Below are 19637 nucleotides of genomic sequence, written 5' to 3'. Positions count from 1 at the left end.
TCCTGTGTCTGACCGAGGTCCTTCCACGTTGCACAGAGCTGGGAAGATGTCACCTGAACTGCTGCTAACCAAGGCATCGTACAGTCGGTGTAAATGAGACCAAGGCATCCAAGTTATTTTTCAGTCGGCTCAGTCTTTACGGTGTTTTAAATGAGGTTGGCTCTGTTTGTGCTGGTCAGCTGAATTCTGTTCAGAGGAGCTTGATCTAAAACGCCCTCAGGGCTCAGTCTGGAGCACTTCTGATCCGAGGCTGATTGCTCTGCAAGACTTGCAAAGGGTGGGCAAGGGCCTGATAAGCTTTGGTCTGCCATTTCTTCACCTGCTGCGATCCTTTGAATCTCTGGCAGAGATCTAATCCCTGGAATAATTAAAACTTCCAGTGTTCTGTTCAAACACTTCAGCAATTACCCTGTTGTGGACCCGATTGTTAACTTCAGGCCAAACCTGATTAGCCAACAAACCGCAGTATCGTGCACCCAGGACAGTCGTGCACCTTGGATTTGCACGTAATTATCTTGGACGTATCACCATTTCTCAGACTTGCCAACTGAATTTTGGTGCTGTAGCTTTGCAGTCGTTGCAGTCACAGCGGCAACTGGAGATTTCAATTTCCTTAGGCTTTTTGTGCTTTTCTTTTTCAGGGTGAATATATGCAGTAGGAAAGGCTTTCTTGAGCCTTGCCTTCAAAAAACAAACAAACAAAAAAACAACTGAACTTTAAAAGCTAATATTGTAATTGCTAGTTTTTGCTATCTTTGAAGAAAGTGGGAACCCTGAATAATGTTTTACATTTTTCTTTAAAATCTCTATTTAGTTTGTTTTTATCCATCTCAAGTGAGTAGTTTCCCAGCTCATCTGAGGTTTAGGAATTAATTATGGTGAAGCAAAAGTTTTCTGTTGTTCAGGGGCTGATCCATGTTTCTCTTCCAAGTCAAGATCGCGTGGACTGCCTCCTCTACGTGTATTGTTGATGCATTCTTCAATTTCTTGCCTCTAAACTGAATTAAAAGAAGCAAGTAGGATAATTACGCGGCTGTTTGGACCATCAGTGAACACTCAGCAAAACAGCTGGGGAACTGTCAGGTTCAGAGACAGGCAGCAGGATAAGAGACATCAGTCAGTTACCTCGGTCTTGAGCAGCCTTCCTTACTGACAATAACATGAACCGAGTTCATTGATTTCAATTTGTAGTATGCCTAAGGGAGAAATGCAGTCTTTCTTGATGGTATATGAGAGAATAGCCCCATGTCTCTTTATTTTTGGCTGATCTGTTTCTCTGTGTATTGCAGGACCTGTCTGGTTCAATAGATGATCTACCCATGGGTACAGAAGGAGCCCTGAGTCCTGGAGTAAGCACATCAGGGATTTCCAGCAGTCAAGGAGAGCAGAGTAACCCAGCTCAGTCTCCTTTCTCTCCACATACCTCTCCTCACCTGCCAGGCATTAGAGGACCCTCACCATCCCCTGTTGGATCTCCAGCTAGTGTTGCTCAGTCCCGCTCTGGTCCACTTTCACCTGCTGCCGTACCAGGTAACGCTCCTTGGCACGTGTTGATCTTTTGGTGCAATTGTCTCGTGCAGCTAGAGAATGAATTAAAATGGTCAGTGGGGAGGAACTGGCCAGTGTCAGTATTACATGGCTATTGAGATCTTGTGATCTCTCTTTTTTGCTTTAAAACACCTGTAACTTTTAAAGCAAAAGGGGTGGGATGGCTGGCAAACCAGCAGTGTTGTTTTGCAGGGTTGATGTGGCTGATCGTGCTCTTCTTTTTCTTCGCTGCGGCTAACGTACCCTTCTGAAGCTGTTTGTAGTTCTGGCTTTTAACACTCTTGCATCCTGGATTTTGTGGTGTGCAATTTTTGTGATTAACCACTCTCCTTTTTGTGGTGTAGGCAATCAGATGCCACCCCGACCGCCTAGCGGCCAATCGGACAGTATCATGCATCCTTCCATGAACCAGTCGAGCATAGCGCAGGATCGAGGTGTGTGACTTGGGTTAAAAGTCTTAATTGTACAGATTTGTTTGTACAGCTAGATGCATAACTAAAAATTACCTGGCCTGATGACGTGATTTCTGTGGTGAGATAGCATTTGAAGGCTGCACCAGCTTTATTATCAGCTGCAAATTCAGGGACCTTGCACTAAATTCAACTGTTACTAGCCCTGTGGCCTCTTAGTGTTCCATCCAAGCTGGTAGTCTGGCTTGGAAGGTGTTTTCTCTGGCTTTTGCAGCTCATTTCTATGAATGCTAGTTGTCCAGGGTGTATGACCTTAAGCTTTGAAAATAAGGGATGGTTGCAACAATATTGCGTGCCTTTCTCTAGTATGAGAATGAGGTTAGCGTGGGGGAAAATGTATGTAAAATTTCAGCTTTCGTGGCTGAAAGTATGTAGATGTCACCCAGAGAAAACAAGCAAGCAAACAAAAAAAAAAACCCTGACAATGACAGAAAGTCCCTAGCATTTGCCAAGTCGTACTGTCTACTCCTGTGATGCCAAGTTTTTTTTTTCCTGGTTAAAACGGGAAATTGAATTTGTTATCTTAGTGGATAACATTGGCACCTTAATAAGAACTACTGTAAAATCTGTTTAGTCTGTTGCTGGAAGGATTTTACTAGTGGGTCCTGTGGATTGTTTCGTAAGAACATGCATGTCCAGTGGCATCTCTGGGTACCTTAATAATTGTCTGCTCCGCTCACTGGTGACCAGGTTACATGCAGAGGAATCCTCAGATGCCCCAGTACAGCTCACCCCAGCCTGGCTCAGCCTTATCTCCCCGGCAGTCCTCTGGAGGACAGATGCACGCTGGCATGGGGCCGTACCAGCAGAACTCCATGGGAAGCTACGGACCCCAGGGGGGGCAGTACGGACCTCAAGGTGAGGCGTGGCCGGCTTCTGGAGGTGGGAACTGAGCACGGTGAAAATGAAAGGCCTCTGTCTGTTGTAACATCTTGTCTGTTGATAAATTGTCTTCATTTTGTCTCCTCCTAACGCGTGGGTAATGCAAAACAGTATGCTGCTTGTGAGCTGGAAGGAACTGTACTTCGTGTGTCATGTTGAGATTCATGAACTATGTTGCTTTCAGTGCCAGTCGTAATTACAAATGTAGCATCTTTTCCCCTGGTTTAAAAAGACATAGGTGGTATTGTAGATGTAGAAAAGAAGAGCCAGCTCTCCTTGGAGAGGAAGAAAAATGAGCGTTGTATATTTTGGAAAAGGCTAAGTGAGTTTTTTACATCCTGTCCTGGGCCATTTAGCTCACTCTGCTTAGTTGAGGTTTGGGAGAGTTTCAGACAGCGTTTGAATAGATGTTGTTACTTAGCTGTGTCAAAACACATTTTATGTGGCTTATATCCAAGTACTTTGACTTTTTGTTGAGGTGTTAACACTCCCCCTCATCTCTGTTAGTGATCTTTAAATATTTGCTGATAGAAGATTTTTATGGTGATTCATAAACTTAACTAGTTGAATGATGTTGTCTTCCCCTCTTTTTATCTCCTTAGGAGGTTATCCCAGGCAGCCAAACTACAATGCTATGTCCAATGCCAACTATCCCAGTCCAGGAATGGGAGGAAGCATGAACCCAATGGGAGCAGGGAGCCAGATGCATGGGCAGACCGGTGTGCCACCATACAGTGGGCTTCCTCCAGGGAGGATGAGCCATGCCACCATGGGGAACAGACCGTACGGACCTAACATGGCGAATATGCCGCCTCAGGTGGGGACAGGAATGTGCCCCCCACCAGGTGGCATGAATCGCAAAGCACAAGAAGCAGCTGCTGCTGCCATGCATGCTGCTGCCAACTCCATCCAGAACAGGTAAGGAATGAAATTTCCCTTTGTCTCGACGTGTTAAATCCGTTCTCTGTGTCATATCTGGATTTCAAATGGGATAACCCAACATTGGGGGTATGGTGAACCTACACTTCCTTAAAGATCTAAGGCATTTTCATCTATCTCAACTATTTTTTTTAAAAAAGGCATAAAGCCTGGATAAGCAGTGTATTTTAATATGTCATTGATGGTCTACTTAGGGAACTTCTAATACTCATTGGTGAAATCTGTTTAACTTTGAGATGCCTTGAATTGTTTTGGCTTTCTGGTCTACTTTGTTACATGAGTGACTTAAAAGATGCTGTGTGTGTGGTAAAGCCCATAAATCTAGCAGACAGCCATCCAGCTGCATTTGTCTGAACCAAGGCATTACTTGTCCAGTGTAATGAACTTCTTCCTTTTAGGGCCTTGATGAGCTGCAGTAGGGAAAGGAGCTGGAATTCAGCACTGAACTTTGCAACTATTTTCTGTGTTGTTTTTTTTTTTTTAATTGCACATTTCAGAGCAGTTGTATGTGGCCTACCAGAATGTCCTGAGAACCATGAACTTGCTTATAAATTGGGTTTCCCCAACAAAGCTGTTAGATTTAGATGCATTTGTGGTCTGACAAGGCATTGTGCTCTTTATCCTAAGTTTTTTTTTTCCCCCACAATCTTCTGTCTGATGTTACCTACTACTGCTTAGAGGTCAGTTTCTGAACACCAGTAAAGGCATCAAAGTCTGTCCGTTTGAATAACCCGTCCGAGGGACGGTTGTGTATGAGATCTTCTGATACACGTACAATAATGCAGCTTGTGTGGATAACAAAAAGAAAAGAGAAAAAAAGTCATTAAATATGGCTGGGGCACTACACCATCCGTACAAATGTGTTCTTACTTAAATGTGCAGGGCTGCAGTATTTGCAGATCCCTTCTTCCCTGTAACGGTGACTTAACATCTGAAAGTTCGGTTGGAGGATGAAGATCGAGTGAAAATGTTTAGAACTGAAGTCCCCCTTTTCAAAAGGGGCTGCATCTCCTTTTCTTTTGAGAGCGAGGTTAAGGCTCTAAGAGTAGTTAAGCTTTTGAAGAAGCACCTGATCTTTGGTCTTTTGCTGGAAAAGTGATCTCCACTTCTGTTGTAGAAAGCTTCTTTTTGTTAGAAAGCAAGACTTTACTATTTGGAGTAAACATCCGTTTCTTCTTTGCATTTTCTAGGCCTCCTGGTTATCCCAACATGAACCAAGGGGGAATGATGGGCACTGGACCTCCTTATGGGCAGGGAATTAACAGCATGGCTGGCATGATAAATCCCCAGGGCCCACCCTATCCAATGGGTGGGAATATGGCCAACAACTCTGCAGGTAAGGCAGTGCTGACTCTAAAGCATTTCATTGACTTCATTGTATTGGATTTTGTACTGGTACTGGATTGAAAACCAGTCTAAAAGATTCTCTTAACTTCCTAGGGATGGCAGCAAGCCCTGAAATGATGGGTCTTGCGGATGTCAAATTAACGCCTGCAACTAAAATGAACAATAAGGCAGATGGGACGCCAAAAGCAGAATCCAAGTCAAAGGTAAAATGCCACTTTTTTGTTTGTGTTTTATGATGACACAGTGTATCTATTAGTGAGTGTGGTTCCTGGAAGAAACCTATTCTGATCTGCCTTCTACCCTGAACAAACATCTCATGAGCATGGTTGTCCATGTAGTATGTGATCAGGCTGCTACATGTGGCCATGATTCCTAACTCAAGAGTGTGGCGATTGAGTGGGATGTCCCCTTCTGGGACGTGTTATCTTTTGGAGAGTGGCATATGCTGGCATCTCCTGTTCTGTTTAAGCAAGCTGGTATGAAGTGCTGTTCTCCCCATCCCTCTCCAGATGTCTGTATGTTCCCATTTCAATCCTGGGCCAGTCTTGCTTCTATTAACCGGGAGGAACATGTAATTTTTGTGTTTGATGTAAGGAGATTCAACATGAATTGCACTTGAGGCATCGTGCCCAAAGGGCTGTGCTTGAGCTGTGCCAGCAGTTCCAAGAGGTTCTCCAGGATTTATTTAAAAGGTTCAAATAGTTGAGCATCCCACTTTTGTGATTCATGAACTGTTCAGAAGTGAAGGGGAGTGTCTGTTCCTTCCAGGGCTTGCAGGAGTGTTTCCTAGTCCTTTGCGAGTAATCAAGCTCGCTTGCAAAACAACTGGGTAGTTCTAGGAATTACCACCTGTCCCAGTGAAACTGTGAAAGAAGTGTAAACAGACCCGAGTTTGTTTCTGGTGTAGGCTTGGAGTCAGTTATCACCTCTGAGCTGGGAGGTGGCACACTGAAGTGTGTTGTTTCACAAACAGACCTCTTACTAGTCTTGCATTAAAGCCAGAAGGAGGCAAGCAAGCTCTTCAAGGGGTATTTTTCTTTGCATTACTGCTACCAGTTTCAAAAGAACCACCAAAAAAAAAAAGCCATTTCTCAGCCCTTATTCTCCTCTGTTGCTACCTCAAGGAAAATACATGCTCTGCAAATTTAACACCTGTAACAGGAGCCTGCATGAAGGTTCAGAGGGTCTCCCCCTTCTGCTCATGTGTTCTGGCATCTGCCTTTCTGTTTATGGGAAACAAAGGCTTGAACGCTCTTAGCTAGAAGATGCTGGAAGCTGTAGCTAAGGGTTGCTCTGTCTGCCTGGCCTGCCCTGTTCAAGAATCATCTCATGTGCTAATGGGCATCCCTCTAGAACGTGAAGGGCATAGGTAGTGCTCTTGTCTTGAGCTCAGGAATATTAATTTTAAGTCCCTTTGTGACATAAACTCCTTCCCCAAAGAGCCAATGTCACGTGTTAGCCCTATGACATCCCAATAAACACGCTGGCTGACTTAAGGCTCTGGATGGTGCATCAGCATCTGTAATGCCCTTTTTAGATCAAGACTGGCTGCAGCTTCTAACTTACAAGCTCTCTAATAGGGATCTCAATTCTTCTGGCCCGGAGAAAATACGTGGGACTTCTGCTAGGAAGTCCTAGTCATAGACACTAAGCCAATGCAGTGGATCAGCTGTGTAGGATCTGGTGTGCGATAGTCACGCTTGGTAGCTGTAAACTCATATCCCACGTTCATGGGATACAGTGCCTTATCAGACTGTCTTCCTGGATCCTGGTGTGCCAGCAGCAGCAAAGCAGTACGGGAACTCGCATCGTGTCTGGGTAGCTGGAGATTTCTGCTCTTCCGTCAGTAAATGGGGAAGGGAAGAGTGACTTTGTGGGGGACTCCTTGCATGCATTTGTCAAATAGTTGCCTCTAGTCTTTTATTTTTCTTTGAGGTGTGTTTGTTTTTACTCCTGTGCTGTCTTCAGCGTCAGTTTATTCTGGCATCTACCGCTTAGGTAAGAGCAGAGGCTAACCAGAGGGCAGTATTCACCATGGCAGAGTGCACGGCCATGGGGAATCTCATTTGCATTTGGCTTAGATGTTTCCTCACATTGGTATATCTAGGGCAAACGTGCCCACAAAGGATCTCTGAGATAGCTTTTTGAAATCCCCTTGGATATAAGTTAGCTGGTTTTGTGCTGCTCAGTCCTGATATGTTTCCTTCTCCTAGAAGTCCAGTTCATCTACTACGACCAATGAGAAGATCACCAAACTCTATGAGCTGGGCGGTGAGCCTGAGAGGAAGATCTGGGTAGATCGTTACCTGGCCTTCACTGAAGAGAAGGCCATGGGCATGACAAACCTCCCAGCGGTAGGCAGAAAACCCTTGGACCTTTACCGGCTCTACGTCTCAGTGAAGGAGATTGGAGGATTGACTCAGGTGAGTGTAGAGCGACCAGAGCGGTGACGGTACCTTCGTGCTCAGAGCTTCCCGCTGTCTGGCAGTCACAAGTCAATAGGCAACAGAGTTCTAAGTTAACTATGTAGCTAGATGTAAACCATGACTTTCAATTTAGTTGTTTCTCTTTATTTTTTTTAAATAATGCTTATAAAAGCCAGGATCCTTTAAGCGAGCCAAGTGTCTGCTCTCCCATTGTCTGGCTAAGAACAGTCTGTGGTGAGATTCTAAATAAATAAGAGCTCTTTTTCCCAGCTTTATCCATTCCAAAGATTGGTGACACTGTCTTTGTCTTTGCATCTGGCTGTTAACTGACCTCATGGCTAATTTGATTTGCTACTTGTTGTTATCCCTTCCTGTTTGAAAAGTTTTCTGTAGGTGAGGAGGAAAATATACTAGTTTTTACAATTGTATCTGCTCAGCTCAGCCCTTACTGAATCCTTTGTTGTAGATGGCAAGTGATGATTTCTCCCCAGAAAAATTCTTGGAGGAGCTGTAGCTGGGATTTTGAGTTTAGAGCCTCTTGTTTGGTTGTGCAGGTCAACAAAAACAAGAAATGGCGCGAGTTAGCCACAAATCTCAATGTGGGCACGTCCAGCAGTGCAGCTAGTTCTTTGAAGAAGCAGTACATCCAGTGTCTCTATGCCTTTGAGTGCAAGATTGAGCGAGGTGAAGACCCCCCTCCAGATATCTTTGCAGCTGCCGATTCAAAGAAGTCTCAGACTAAGATACAGCCTCCTTCTCCAGGTGAGTTTGGTCTCTGGTTTAAGGTGTGAAATGAATGTTTGAACCAGATCTCTAGAACTGCATGCCTGACTCCTCGTGCTGTGGGTCAGGCTGGTTCCAGACTTCCTCCAAGCCCCCGTGTCTTTCTAATCAGATGTTCTGTGGATGTGTAGATGAACTACTTTTGTGATGTGGGAGCAAACAATACTGGGAATAAGTCAAGCCTGTTGGGGTAGTTTAGTTTTGTGTCTCCCACCTCTGTAGCTAGGCTTAAGAAGAAATACATACGTACATATATACATACACATCTAAGCTTACCAGGCCATCACAGCCTTAAAAGAATCTGAAGGAGAGAGAAGTCCAGAGTCAGATCTTCAAGGTGTTCTCTGCTTACTCTAACAGCATCCCTTGTTGTTACAACTTGGCTTTGGGAACTTCTAGAAAAAGTTGTGCTTGTTTTGACTATGTGAGTTCTACCTTCTGGGAGTAAATGGTTGGTGTGGGTGTGCACTCATCTTCCTCACGAATCTTGGTGTATTCTGCAAGATAAAATGACTTTTGTCTCATTTGACTAAACTGTCTAAAGTGGTGTCTGAGTTCCACTTAAACTAGAACCCGAATCCCTCCCCACTTTCTTTCTAAAACCACTTTCTTTCCCCCTAAGGTACTAGGCAGTAGAACAAAGAACTTAAAAGCATTTGGAATTTATTTGGAGAGGTCTGAGATGTTTAGGAAGCCACTAAAAACTTCTTGCAGCGCTAGGTGCCTGTCAGAATGGATTAGATGGTGCACCGGATTTATTTATTTATTAGCTAACGTGGTGGTATGTGCAAGTCCTGAGTTTCCCTTCTAGGGCTGGGGTACAACAGCACATCAGCAGGAGGAATTCACAGGGTTGCTATCCCAAACTCCGCATGTTTGTGCAGCTCCGTTGACTTGGTCCATCAGTTTGGTTCTTAGTGAGGACTGTTCCCTCTTTCCTTTTTAAAGTGCTCTCACCACTTACCTTATTCCAGACTCCTGCGACTAGGAGCATGCAGAAGCAGCACGGAAGCATGGTTGGTTGCTGTGACCCTTTCAGCCTTATCGCTTGGCTCCTCTTTGGTTTTCCTTTTCTTCCTCTCTTTCCCCTGTGGATTATCAGGAAGGGCTCTCCCATCCTTAGCTCCGGACTTCAGAGCTGTCCCAAAACATGGAGTCCCAGTGGGCACAGCTGTTCCAGGGCTACCTGAGGCCCTTTGAGCAGCATCCTCCAGACTTGCACGGACAGAAGAATCGCCCGTCCTGGGGGATAACTTCCCTGCTTGAAAACTAAGTGGGCAGCAGTGGCGCATTCTGGAATCCCACCATTTGGCTGAGGGGCTCCGTCATCCCACGCAGACGTGGGTGACTAGCTCTCCTTGCAGACTTCACAACCAGTTGGCTTACGCTTTGTTTGAGCCTATTCTATCAAAACGAACTTTTCAGAAGTTGGTGAATGGTGGAAGTGACACGGCGTGGTTGTGCACAGCCCGCTTGTGGTGGCCGTAGAGCATCTGAAGGCCTTGCTGGCCGCTGGTCCGGGCAGCGCTCCTAGCGACCGAGCCACTTTCCATGCAGCCAACATTCACAACCCTCAGAAAACAAAAGTGTTTACAGAAAGGCCTCTGAAGTGGACTGGGGATTGCCTTGTGGGCACTCAGCATGGGTTTGCCATGAACCATCTTGGGTTCCCGCTCGCAAACTGCAGCGTGTCCCCGGGGAGGCGTAATCAGTCTGCCGTTGGGTTTTAATTCCCAGAGCATGGAGCTGGCCCGGCTCCAACTGTGTGTAAATTTGTGAGTGGGAGGGACAGCGGGGGGTGGGGACAAACACCAAATGGCAGCGACGCGGGGAATGTCTCGGGGCCTCTTCCTGCCGGTGCCAGCGTTTGTAAGGCGGCGCGGAGACGAGCAGCAAATTCCTGGGGGAAGCGAGCGGAACTGAACCGCTGCCGCCGAGGGAAGGAGGGTGGCGGGGAGGACTCATGAATGAAACTCCCCGCTGGGCCTGCCTCTGCCCTTCCTTCTGCCGAGACCTCCCCGGGCTGGGAGGGAGTCGCCGAGAGGGGAGGACAGGGTGCCAGGAAGGTGGGGTGTAAACAAACATGCCCTGGACGTGACCTCGGAGGATTTTAATGAATAGCTGAAATGAGTCATCAGCCAGCAGGGCTGAAGCTGAGGGATATCGGGTGCTGGGGATGGTAACTAATGGAAACATTAATTAAGAGTTCAGCTCTTGCCAGCTGCGAGGAGCGTGTAAACCTGAGAGCTGCCACTGTCACAGCGAGCCAGGGGCAGAGCTGAGCTCCTGGAGCTCCCGGCGCAGCTGGATGACACGCCATGGCCCGAGAGTTTTGATGAAAGCTTACCGGAGCGTAGAGCAACCCCTACGGAGTCGGGGAACTTGCTGGACAGGTTTCAGATTCAGTGAAAGATCCGGCATCTCCGGCATTCCCTGTTCCAGGAATCCTTGGGAGTGGTGCTCGAATTCACCTGCATGAGTTAACCCCAGAGGAAGGGCAGAGCAGACAGAGGAGCTTTGTTATAGTGACTTCAGCAGGAGTCCTGCAGCTCCCGTCGCTTGCAAAGATGGTGATACTTCCAGGAGAGGGCTCAAATCCACCTTCCTTTGGGTAGAAAGAGAATGTGGCGGTGATGGGTCAGAGGTTGTCCCCGGGCAAGAAGCAATGCATTCCCTAGCACACGGTGCACTGCAGAGCTTCAACCTTTGAGGCTGGAGAGCTTGGGCAGCTCAGCAGAGTGGCACAGTGGTGCCCTGGTGTGTAAAAAGGAACAAAGTGAAGTAGTGATACGAATTAACACGTCCTCAGCTTTACATTACTATATGGGGTTCTTCTGGAGGGTCTGGCCCACCGTGTCCTTGCAAGCATTGAAGTCCTTGAACTTTTTTGGCCATGTTTCATCTGTCTCCTTCAAGGACTATTCACTGTTTGTTCTAGAGGCTGTTATCCTGGGAGGTTCTGGGTTACATCTGTAGGGTACAAAGCTGCTCACACCACATTTCTGTTCTTGCAGCGGGTTCAGGCTCGATGCAGGGGCCTCAGACACCTCAGTCCACCAGCAGCTCCATGGCAGAAGGAGGAGACTTGAAGCCACCAACTCCAGCATCTACGCCACACAGTCAGATGCCGCCTTTGCCAGGCATCAGGTACAAAACCGTCGCACCCTCTTCCACCATGCTGGACACAAGCTGTGACCGTGAGGTTGCTTCAGAGTCACTACCACAGATGGCTGGAGCTTTAAGTACCTGTTTTGATGGGGCTCCTTGGCTTTGCTCTTTGTTAATGGCTCCCAGCAACAGTTGTGTGTGTGTGAATAAGCATTGCTTTTGAGACTGGGGCTGAGGATAGTATTGTAGGGCAGTTCTTCATGCCTCTGTTGGAGGAGTGTGACTACGGGTCTTCTAGGAGGTCCAGCAACTGAGAGGGAATGTGTGGGGAGAAGAATCTTGAAGCGTTGTGGATCTCTATAGTCCCGTGTTTTTGATGTGTTTTGTTTTCTTTTACATCAGGAGTAACTCGGTGGGCCTTCAGGATGCCTTTACAGATGGCAGTGATCCCACGTTCCAGAAGCGGAACTCCATGACTCCAAATCCAGGGTACCAGCCCAGCATGAATACCTCCGACATGATGGGTCGCATGTCTTATGAGCCAAATAAAGATCCTTACAGCAGTATGAGGAAAGGTGAGGAAGTCCACGTGTGCTGCTCTCCCTGTTCTCCACGAGCACTAATGCCTGAATCTGGCTGAATGCTGGAATGTTCTGTGGGAGCCTTCTGCTTGCCCTTCTTCCACAAAAGAAGGGATCTACCTCTCTATTGCAGAGATTGACATGTTTATCGATCCTTCTTTCAATCTTTCAGCTCCAGGAAGCGATCCCTTCATGTCCTCAGGGCAGGGCCCCAACAGTGGTATGGGTGACCCTTACAATCGTGCTGCAGGTCCAGGGATGGGTAACATGGCCATGGGACAGCGGCCACACTATCCCTACGGAGGCCCTTACGACAGAGTGAGGTGGGTACTTCACCCAGGGAAGCCCTGACTTGCTTGACTCACGTAAAATGATTACTTTGTAATCGCTACTGTGACTTTTCTGACCATCCTTTTCCAATTGAGGTGAATCGAAGCGGACGTATGGTTTTCTTCTGTTTGTTTCTGTGTAGGACGGAGCCTGGCATGGGACCTGAGGGCAACTTAGCAGCTGGCACTCCTCAGCCAAACATCATGCCTTCCACCCCGGAATCGGGGATGTATTCTCCCAGCCGCTACCCGCAGCAGCAACAGCAGCAGCAAAGGTGTGTGTGTGGGGGGGTGCTGCCACAAACAGCTCTTCCCAGTTCAAGAGCTCTGAGACCGTGAAAGTGAAGCGTGTATCTGAGGAGAAAAATAACGCATCTGTTTCTTTTCTAGACATGATTCCTATGGCAATCAATTCTCCACTCAAGGCACATCCTCGGGCAGCCCTTTCCCTAGCCAGCAAACTACCATGTATCAACAGCAACAGCAGGTAGGTTGCCAGAAAGGATCAGAACGAGGAGTTTTATATGTGCAAAGTGGATAAAAGGAGGGGGATGAAAACTCTGCTGTCTGCGTTATGAACGTGTAGGTGTTGGACAGAATTAAGAATTGTACAGGAGGCTTTCTTGCCAGTTTCCAAAGAGGTTAAAGAAGTTTTAATTAGTGTTGCATTAGGAAAACTGAATGTTCTGAGAATACAGCTTGTGTAGTTTGTAGATGTGCGTGCTCTGGTCAGGGAACAGGAGATCAGGAAGCTTTACTGGGCTTTTCTGCTCCTCTAGAAGTGTCTGAATCCCACCCTGTTTCTGTAACACTTTTTGGTACAAGTGATGAAATGAACTTGTTTGGAATAGATCTTCCATCGTTCCAGGCAACCATTTCAGGTGGCTCATTCTGTACAACCCAGGATTTTTTTTTGTCTTTACTGAGCCTGCAGATAAAGGCTCCAGGCCTGCCTGCACACCTGCAGTGCCCCACTGCTTTTTACTTGTTTTTTTTTTTCTCAAAACTAACAACTTGCTTTCAGGGCAGAGTTTGAATGAATGCATCTCTCTTTCCTTAATCCTTATATACAACTTGCTGTTGGTATTGGTGCCAAGACCCATAATGTTTTCATGATAATTTTGAGCCCTCTAGTTTAGGAGAGTATGGAGAGGGCACTTGCAGAGCTGTGCTAAGAATAATTCCAACTGCTCTGCAGTTTGGCTCTGCAACCAGAGCCACGGGGCTGTGAGCCAAGAGTTCGAGTTACTCTGGTACTTGTCATCTTTGAAGCCCTAGAGCTCCATCTGAAGCCAGTCATGACAGTAGAGCTTCTGAGCTGACTGTGTAACAGAGCACAGATCCTTGGAGGCAAGAGAGATCTTGGGTTTTAATTTTGTCTCAGCAATTGACTGTTTTCTCCTCTTGCACTTAAAAGAAGAAGGGGGGAGAATCGTTCTTGCTCCTTTCAGTGACATGTTTTGAAATCTACAGGAAAGGAAGAAGCAGGAAGTACAACAGTTTTTAACGTATCTTGTTTGATACTTCAGCAGAATCCTGTTTTCTAAGAAACAGAGGGTCTGATAAAATTCCTGGACTTGAAAGGATACAAATACCTGTACACAGCATGGTTTGTGGTGAACGAATGGTAGAGCTGGGTCTTCTCTACAGGAAAGTCCTTTCTGCGGGCAGATTTCTGCCCCGAAGGCATCCTTGTAGAACCCACAAGGAAACTACAGAGCCAGCCACAAGGAATTGGTCTTGGCTTGTAAAACTCAAAGACTGATCCAGCTCGCACTGGATATGGCTAGCTAGCTACGAGACAAGTCTTGCCCTCGTACAGGCGATGCTGTGGAGCAGGTCCTCTGGCTCTGAGCATTTCTACCCACCGAGTTCGGGTTGCCTTGTTTCTAACTAGATAATCTCCCATCGTCGATGCCTTTTGTTTTCCATCTAGAATTACAAGCGACCGATGGATGGCAGCTACGGCCCGCCTGCCAAGAGGCACGAAGGGGAGATGTACAACGTCCCGTACAGCGCCGGGCAGGGGCAGACGCAGCAGCAGCTGCCTCCAGCACAGACCCAGCAGCCGAGCCAGCAGCAAACTGCGCAGCCGTCTCCCCAGCAGGACTTGTATAACCAGTATGGGAGTACATACCCTGCTGCTGACCGCCGATCTGCCGGAGGGCCACAGAACCAGTTCCCATTCCAATTTGGCAGAGACAGGGTCTCGGCTCCCCCGGGCTCCAATGCTCAGCAAAACATGCCTCCTCAGATGATGGGTGGCCCCATACAGTCTGCTCCAGAGGGCCCCCAGCAAGGCGCCATGTGGCAAGGGCGCAACGAAATAGGGTACAGCTATCCAAATCGGCAGAGCACCGGCTCTGCGCCCCAGGGGCCTGCTTATCACGGAGTGACTCGAACAGATGAAATTCTGCATTCAGAACAGAGGGTAAACCACGAGGGACCGTGGTCTTCCCACGGGAACCGGCAACCTCCTTATGGTCCCTCTGCCCCCGTGCCCCCAATGACCAGGCCCCCTCAGTCTAACTACCAGACCGCTCCTAGCATGCAGAATCACATTCCTCAGGTATCCAGCCCAGCACCTCTGCCCAGACCTCTGGAGAATCGCACTTCTCCCAGTAAATCTCCATTCCTGCACTCGGGGATGAAAATGCAGAAGGCAGGACCACCAGTCCCAGCCTCGCATATAACACCAGCAGCTGTACAGCCTCCCATGATACGACGAGACATCACCTTCCCTCCGGGATCAGTAGAAGCTACGCAACCTGTACTGAAGCAAAGGAGGCGGCTGACAGCAAAAGATATTGGTAAGAGGGAATTCCTGCTTTTCTGTTTGTGCCCGTCAAAGGGGATGGGTGCTGCCGTTACTCCTTGGTACAGCACTGCCAAACAGTAGGGCTCTGCTGGCTTTGTACGGGGTGTGCGTTGCAAGTTAGTTGTGTTATCAGACATAATGTTTGTGTTCGGCATTGTCTGCAGAGAGGTTGCTTTTGCATACAGTCTGTACAACATCTTAAGCAGCCTCTGCTCTTCGTGGGATCAGAAAGCAGTATCAAGTATCTCCTTTTAGTTTTTAAACTCCAGGAGCTGGAAGTATCGTGTGTTTATATTACAGGAACTCCTGAAGCCTGGAGAGTGATGATGTCTCTGAAGTCCGGGCTGCTAGCTGAAAGTACGTGGGCCTTAGATACCATAAACATCCTGCTCTATGATGACAACAGCATAATGACCTTCAACCTCAGCCAGGTGGGTGCAGATGCTCTCTGATGCAGGTCTTTGAAGTGCTGATTTGGTACAGTTTTCTGTCAGTGAGATAGCAGAAAGCAGCTCATGCCCTTGTAGGACCAGACTCCCAGGTGTCCCTCTACCTGTGGAGGTCTGAGGAGTGCACCAGGTCCGGGAAGCTGTGTGCTGATTACTCACAGCCCTGTGTATTTACATTTTGTTGGCGTGCAAGCGCTTGCTGTCTCCTCTCTGGTGAGACGCATTGCCTCTAACACGGAGGGGAATATTCCTCTAAAACAGAAAGGGAAGAACGGTGAGGAGGCCAAAATGGGCTTTGTAGCAAGGTCACTATGACAGGCTGGAGGTTGTGTGTTCTGGTGCTGATGACTTTCCCCTCCAGCTCTGTCTTCCCCCCGGTTCAGTGTGCAGCAGGGCCTGGGTGCCAGTCCAGATGGCCAGCCTGTCTCTGTTAGTTGCCACATGGCCAACGTGGCTGTTGTAGAAACCATTCCACAGTCCCCTAAAGGCTCTTTTTGCTTAGTATTGCCCTTCTCCTTCCCGTGTATTAACCAGAGAGGAAAGGGAACCAAGAGCCACGTTTGTTTGCACAGGTATGTGTGTGGAGTTGGGCGGGCTGGTTACTGACGGCCAGTGTCTGTTTTCCCATTGTTCTTTTCTCAGAGGATGGAAAGCTCTCTTTTGCAAACAGTTTACTTGCCAGCATGAAAAGATCCCATTAATTAACAGTGCTGCTTAAATTCTTTGCCCTTTATGCGCTGCTTTCCCAGTTGCTCACGTTGGCCTATGTTGTTTTCTGATCACTGTTCCCTTCCTTCCTTCCCCTCCTGTTTTTTTCCTCCCTCGTAGCTGCCAGGCTTGCTGGAACTCTTGGTGGAGTATTTCCGGCGCTGCCTGATCGAGATCTTTGGAATCCTGAAGGAATATGAGGTGGGAGACCCAGGGCAAAGAACACTATTAGATCCCGAAAGGTTCTGCAGATCTTCATCTTCCTCTCATGAAGAAGGGGAGGAGGATGACGAACCACAGAGCCTGAACTGTGAGGAGGAGGAAGAGGATGAGGAAGAGGAGGAGGCTGCATTTTCAGGCAAGGACAAAGTACCTCTAGAGAGCAGCGAGGAGAAACTAGTTAGTAAATTTGACAAGCTTCCAGTCAAGGTCGTGCAGAAAAATGACCCGTTTGTGGTAGATTATTCAGACAAGCTGGGGCGAGTGCAGGAGTTCGACAGTGGACTGCTGCACTGGCGGATCGGTGGCGGAGATACCACCGAGCACATTCAGACCCACTTTGAGAGCAAGATGGAGCTACCTTTGACTCACAAACGAGCTTCCTGCAACTCTGTCTTGAGGAAACGTTCAGCAGCTGAGAGCAATCTGAGCACTAGGGAAGGAGAGACCCTTCCATCTGACGGCTCCTCGGAGAAGAGGATAACTGCCACCATGGACGACATGCTTTCGGCACGTCCGGGCTCCCTGTCAGGGGAGGAGGAAGAGGTCAAAGCTTCAGAAACTGCGAAGGAAAGCAGCAAGTTTCCATTTGGCATTAGTCCAGCTCAGAGCCACAGAAATATAAAAATTCTGGAGGACGAACCTCACAGTAAAGATGAGACACCTCTCTGCACCCTCCTAGACTGGCAGGACTCTCTGGCGAAGCGCTGCATCTGTGTCTCTAACATCATCAGGAGTTTATCGTTTGTGCCGGGCAATGACTTTGAAATGTCTAAACATCCCGGGCTGCTGCTGATTCTAGGGAAACTGATTCTCTTACACCACAAGCATCCAGAGCGCAAGCAGGCACCCCTGACCTACGAGAAAGAGGAGGAGCAGGACCAAGGGGTGAGCTGCAACAAGGTGGAGTGGTGGTGGGACTGCTTGGAGATGCTGCGTGAAAACACACTGGTCACGCTGGCCAACATTTCTGGCCAGCTGGACCTCTCCCCTTACCCAGAAAGCATCTGTTTGCCTATCCTGGATGGACTCCTCCACTGGGCGGTATGTCCATCAGCAGAGGCCCAGGATCCCTTTCCAACACTGGGGCCAAATGCTGTCCTCTCCCCTCAGAGACTGGTTTTGGAAACACTCAGCAAACTCAGCATCCAGGACAACAATGTGGATTTGATTCTTGCAACTCCCCCCTTCAGTCGCTTGGAGAAGCTGTACAGCACCATGGTGCGTTTCCTCAGTGACAGAAAGAACCCGGTGTGTCGAGAGATGGCTGTGGTACTACTGGCCAACTTGGCACAGGGGGACAGCCTGGCAGCAAGAGCGATTGCTGTGCAGAAGGGCAGCATTGGCAACTTGCTGGGCTTCTTGGAGGACAGCCTGGCCGCCACGCAGTTCCAGCAGAGCCAGGCCGGCTTGATGCACATGCAGAACCCACCCTTTGAGTCGACGAGCGTGGACATGATGCGCCGAGCTGCTCGGGCGCTGCTCGCCCTGGCCAAGGTGGACGAGAACCACTCGGAGTTCACGTTATACGAGTCGCGGCTGTTGGACATCTCCGTGTCGCCTTTGATGAACTCTTTGGTTTCACAAGTTATTTGTGATGTACTGTTTTTAATTGGCCAGTCATGACAGCTGTGGGATCCGAGACCCTGTGTGCGTGTGCGTGAGTGGAGAACTTAGAAACTGACTGTTGCCCTTTATTTATGCAAAACCACCTCAGAATCCACTGTCTGCCCTGCGCTGTCCTGCTTCTCCCTTGGGGAAAGACGTCCCCTGTCCCTCTCCCCTTCCCCAGCCCTTCAAATTTGTCCTGAATCCCTTATTAAAGGAGACAAAGTTCTGTCTACATAGAAGACTTTTTTTTTTTATTTTAACCAAAGTTACTGTCGTTTACAGTGAGTTTGGGGAAAAACGACTTGCCGTGTTATCACATTGACAGGCACCACTTTCATAACTGTTTTTAATGGTAAACTCTGAAGGACAAAAGTGACTGCTGAACTCTGTGTGGTTTATTGTTGTACATTCACAATCTTGCAGGAACCAAGAAGTTACCAGTTGTGAACAGACCTTGTCCAAGGGAGGCCTGTGCAGTAGCGTGTAGAACTTCATGTACTGTACACCTTAAACTGTAAACATACTGTAATAATGTCTCACATGGAAAAAAAACGCTGGATCAGCAGCAAGCTGTAGTTTTTAAAAATGTTTTTAGTTAATGTTGAGGAGAAAAAAGGCTTTTCCCCCAAAGTATCATGTGTGAACCTACAACACCCTGACCTCTTTCTCTCTTCCTCCTTGATTGTATGAATAACCCTGAGATCACCTCTTAGAACTGGTTTTAACCTTTAGCTGCAGCCTGAACGCTGCCACGTGTGTATATATATATGACGTTGTACATTGCACATACCCTAAGATTCCTTGCAGTTTTGTCCCCCTCTCCCTACCCCTTTATAGTATGACGAGTTAACGAGTTGATGACCTGCAAAAGCGAGACACAATTATTTAATCTCTTGCCAGACATCCCTCCCTGGAGGATGCTGTACAGGTCTCTGTGTATAAAGTCATTGCTGTCTCAGCAGCCAATCAACTTATAGTTTATTTTTCCTGTTTTTGTTTTCTTTCTAATCGAGGTGTGAAAAAGTTCTAGGTTCAGTTGAAGTTCCTGATGAAGAAACACAATTGAGATTTTTCAGTGATGAATTCTGCATATTTGTATTTCAGACGATGTAGCTAAAAACTTGATGTAAATTCCTCCCTTTTTTCCTTTTTTGGCTTAATGAATATCATTTATTCAGTATGAAATCTTTATACTATATGTTCCACGTGTTAAGAATAAATGTACATTAAATCTTGGTAAGATGTTTGTAAGGGTTTTTTTTATTAGCAGGAAGGGGAGGTGACTTCAGCGCTGTCAGGTCTTGTAGACACGGCGTTGCAAGCCAGCTCTTCCTTACCACGTGGCGCTGAGGCCTCAGAGGTCCTACCCAGGCCTGCAGCTTGTTTGGCAGCGTGTGAGGATAAGAGTCCCGTCCTGCT

At 47.6% G+C, this 19637-nt stretch overlaps 1 protein-coding gene across 1 annotated transcript in view; it reads left to right on the top strand.

The window, feature by feature from the left end:
* The window catches only part of ARID1A (AT-rich interaction domain 1A), a 60326-nt gene extending 40868 nt beyond the window's left edge, over positions 1–19458 (top strand). The window contains 16 exon segments of the mRNA XM_035345511.1: positions 1290–1530; positions 1893–1982; positions 2709–2876; positions 3503–3818; positions 5030–5175; positions 5280–5389; positions 7400–7609; positions 8167–8374; positions 11410–11542; positions 11906–12078; positions 12257–12407; positions 12557–12688; positions 12804–12900; positions 14350–15223; positions 15532–15662; positions 16509–19458. Of these exon segments, the coding sequence (XP_035201402.1) occupies positions 1290–1530; positions 1893–1982; positions 2709–2876; positions 3503–3818; positions 5030–5175; positions 5280–5389; positions 7400–7609; positions 8167–8374; positions 11410–11542; positions 11906–12078; positions 12257–12407; positions 12557–12688; positions 12804–12900; positions 14350–15223; positions 15532–15662; positions 16509–18233 (4905 nt within the window). The 3' untranslated portion in view covers positions 18234–19458.
* The last annotated feature ends 179 nt before the right edge of the window (positions 19459–19637 follow it).

Source organism: Oxyura jamaicensis, chromosome 23 (genome assembly GCF_011077185.1).
Source record: "Oxyura jamaicensis isolate SHBP4307 breed ruddy duck chromosome 23, BPBGC_Ojam_1.0, whole genome shotgun sequence".
NCBI classification, from domain to species: domain Eukaryota; kingdom Metazoa; phylum Chordata; class Aves; order Anseriformes; family Anatidae; genus Oxyura; species Oxyura jamaicensis.
This window is presented reverse-complemented; position numbering and strand designations above follow the sequence as displayed.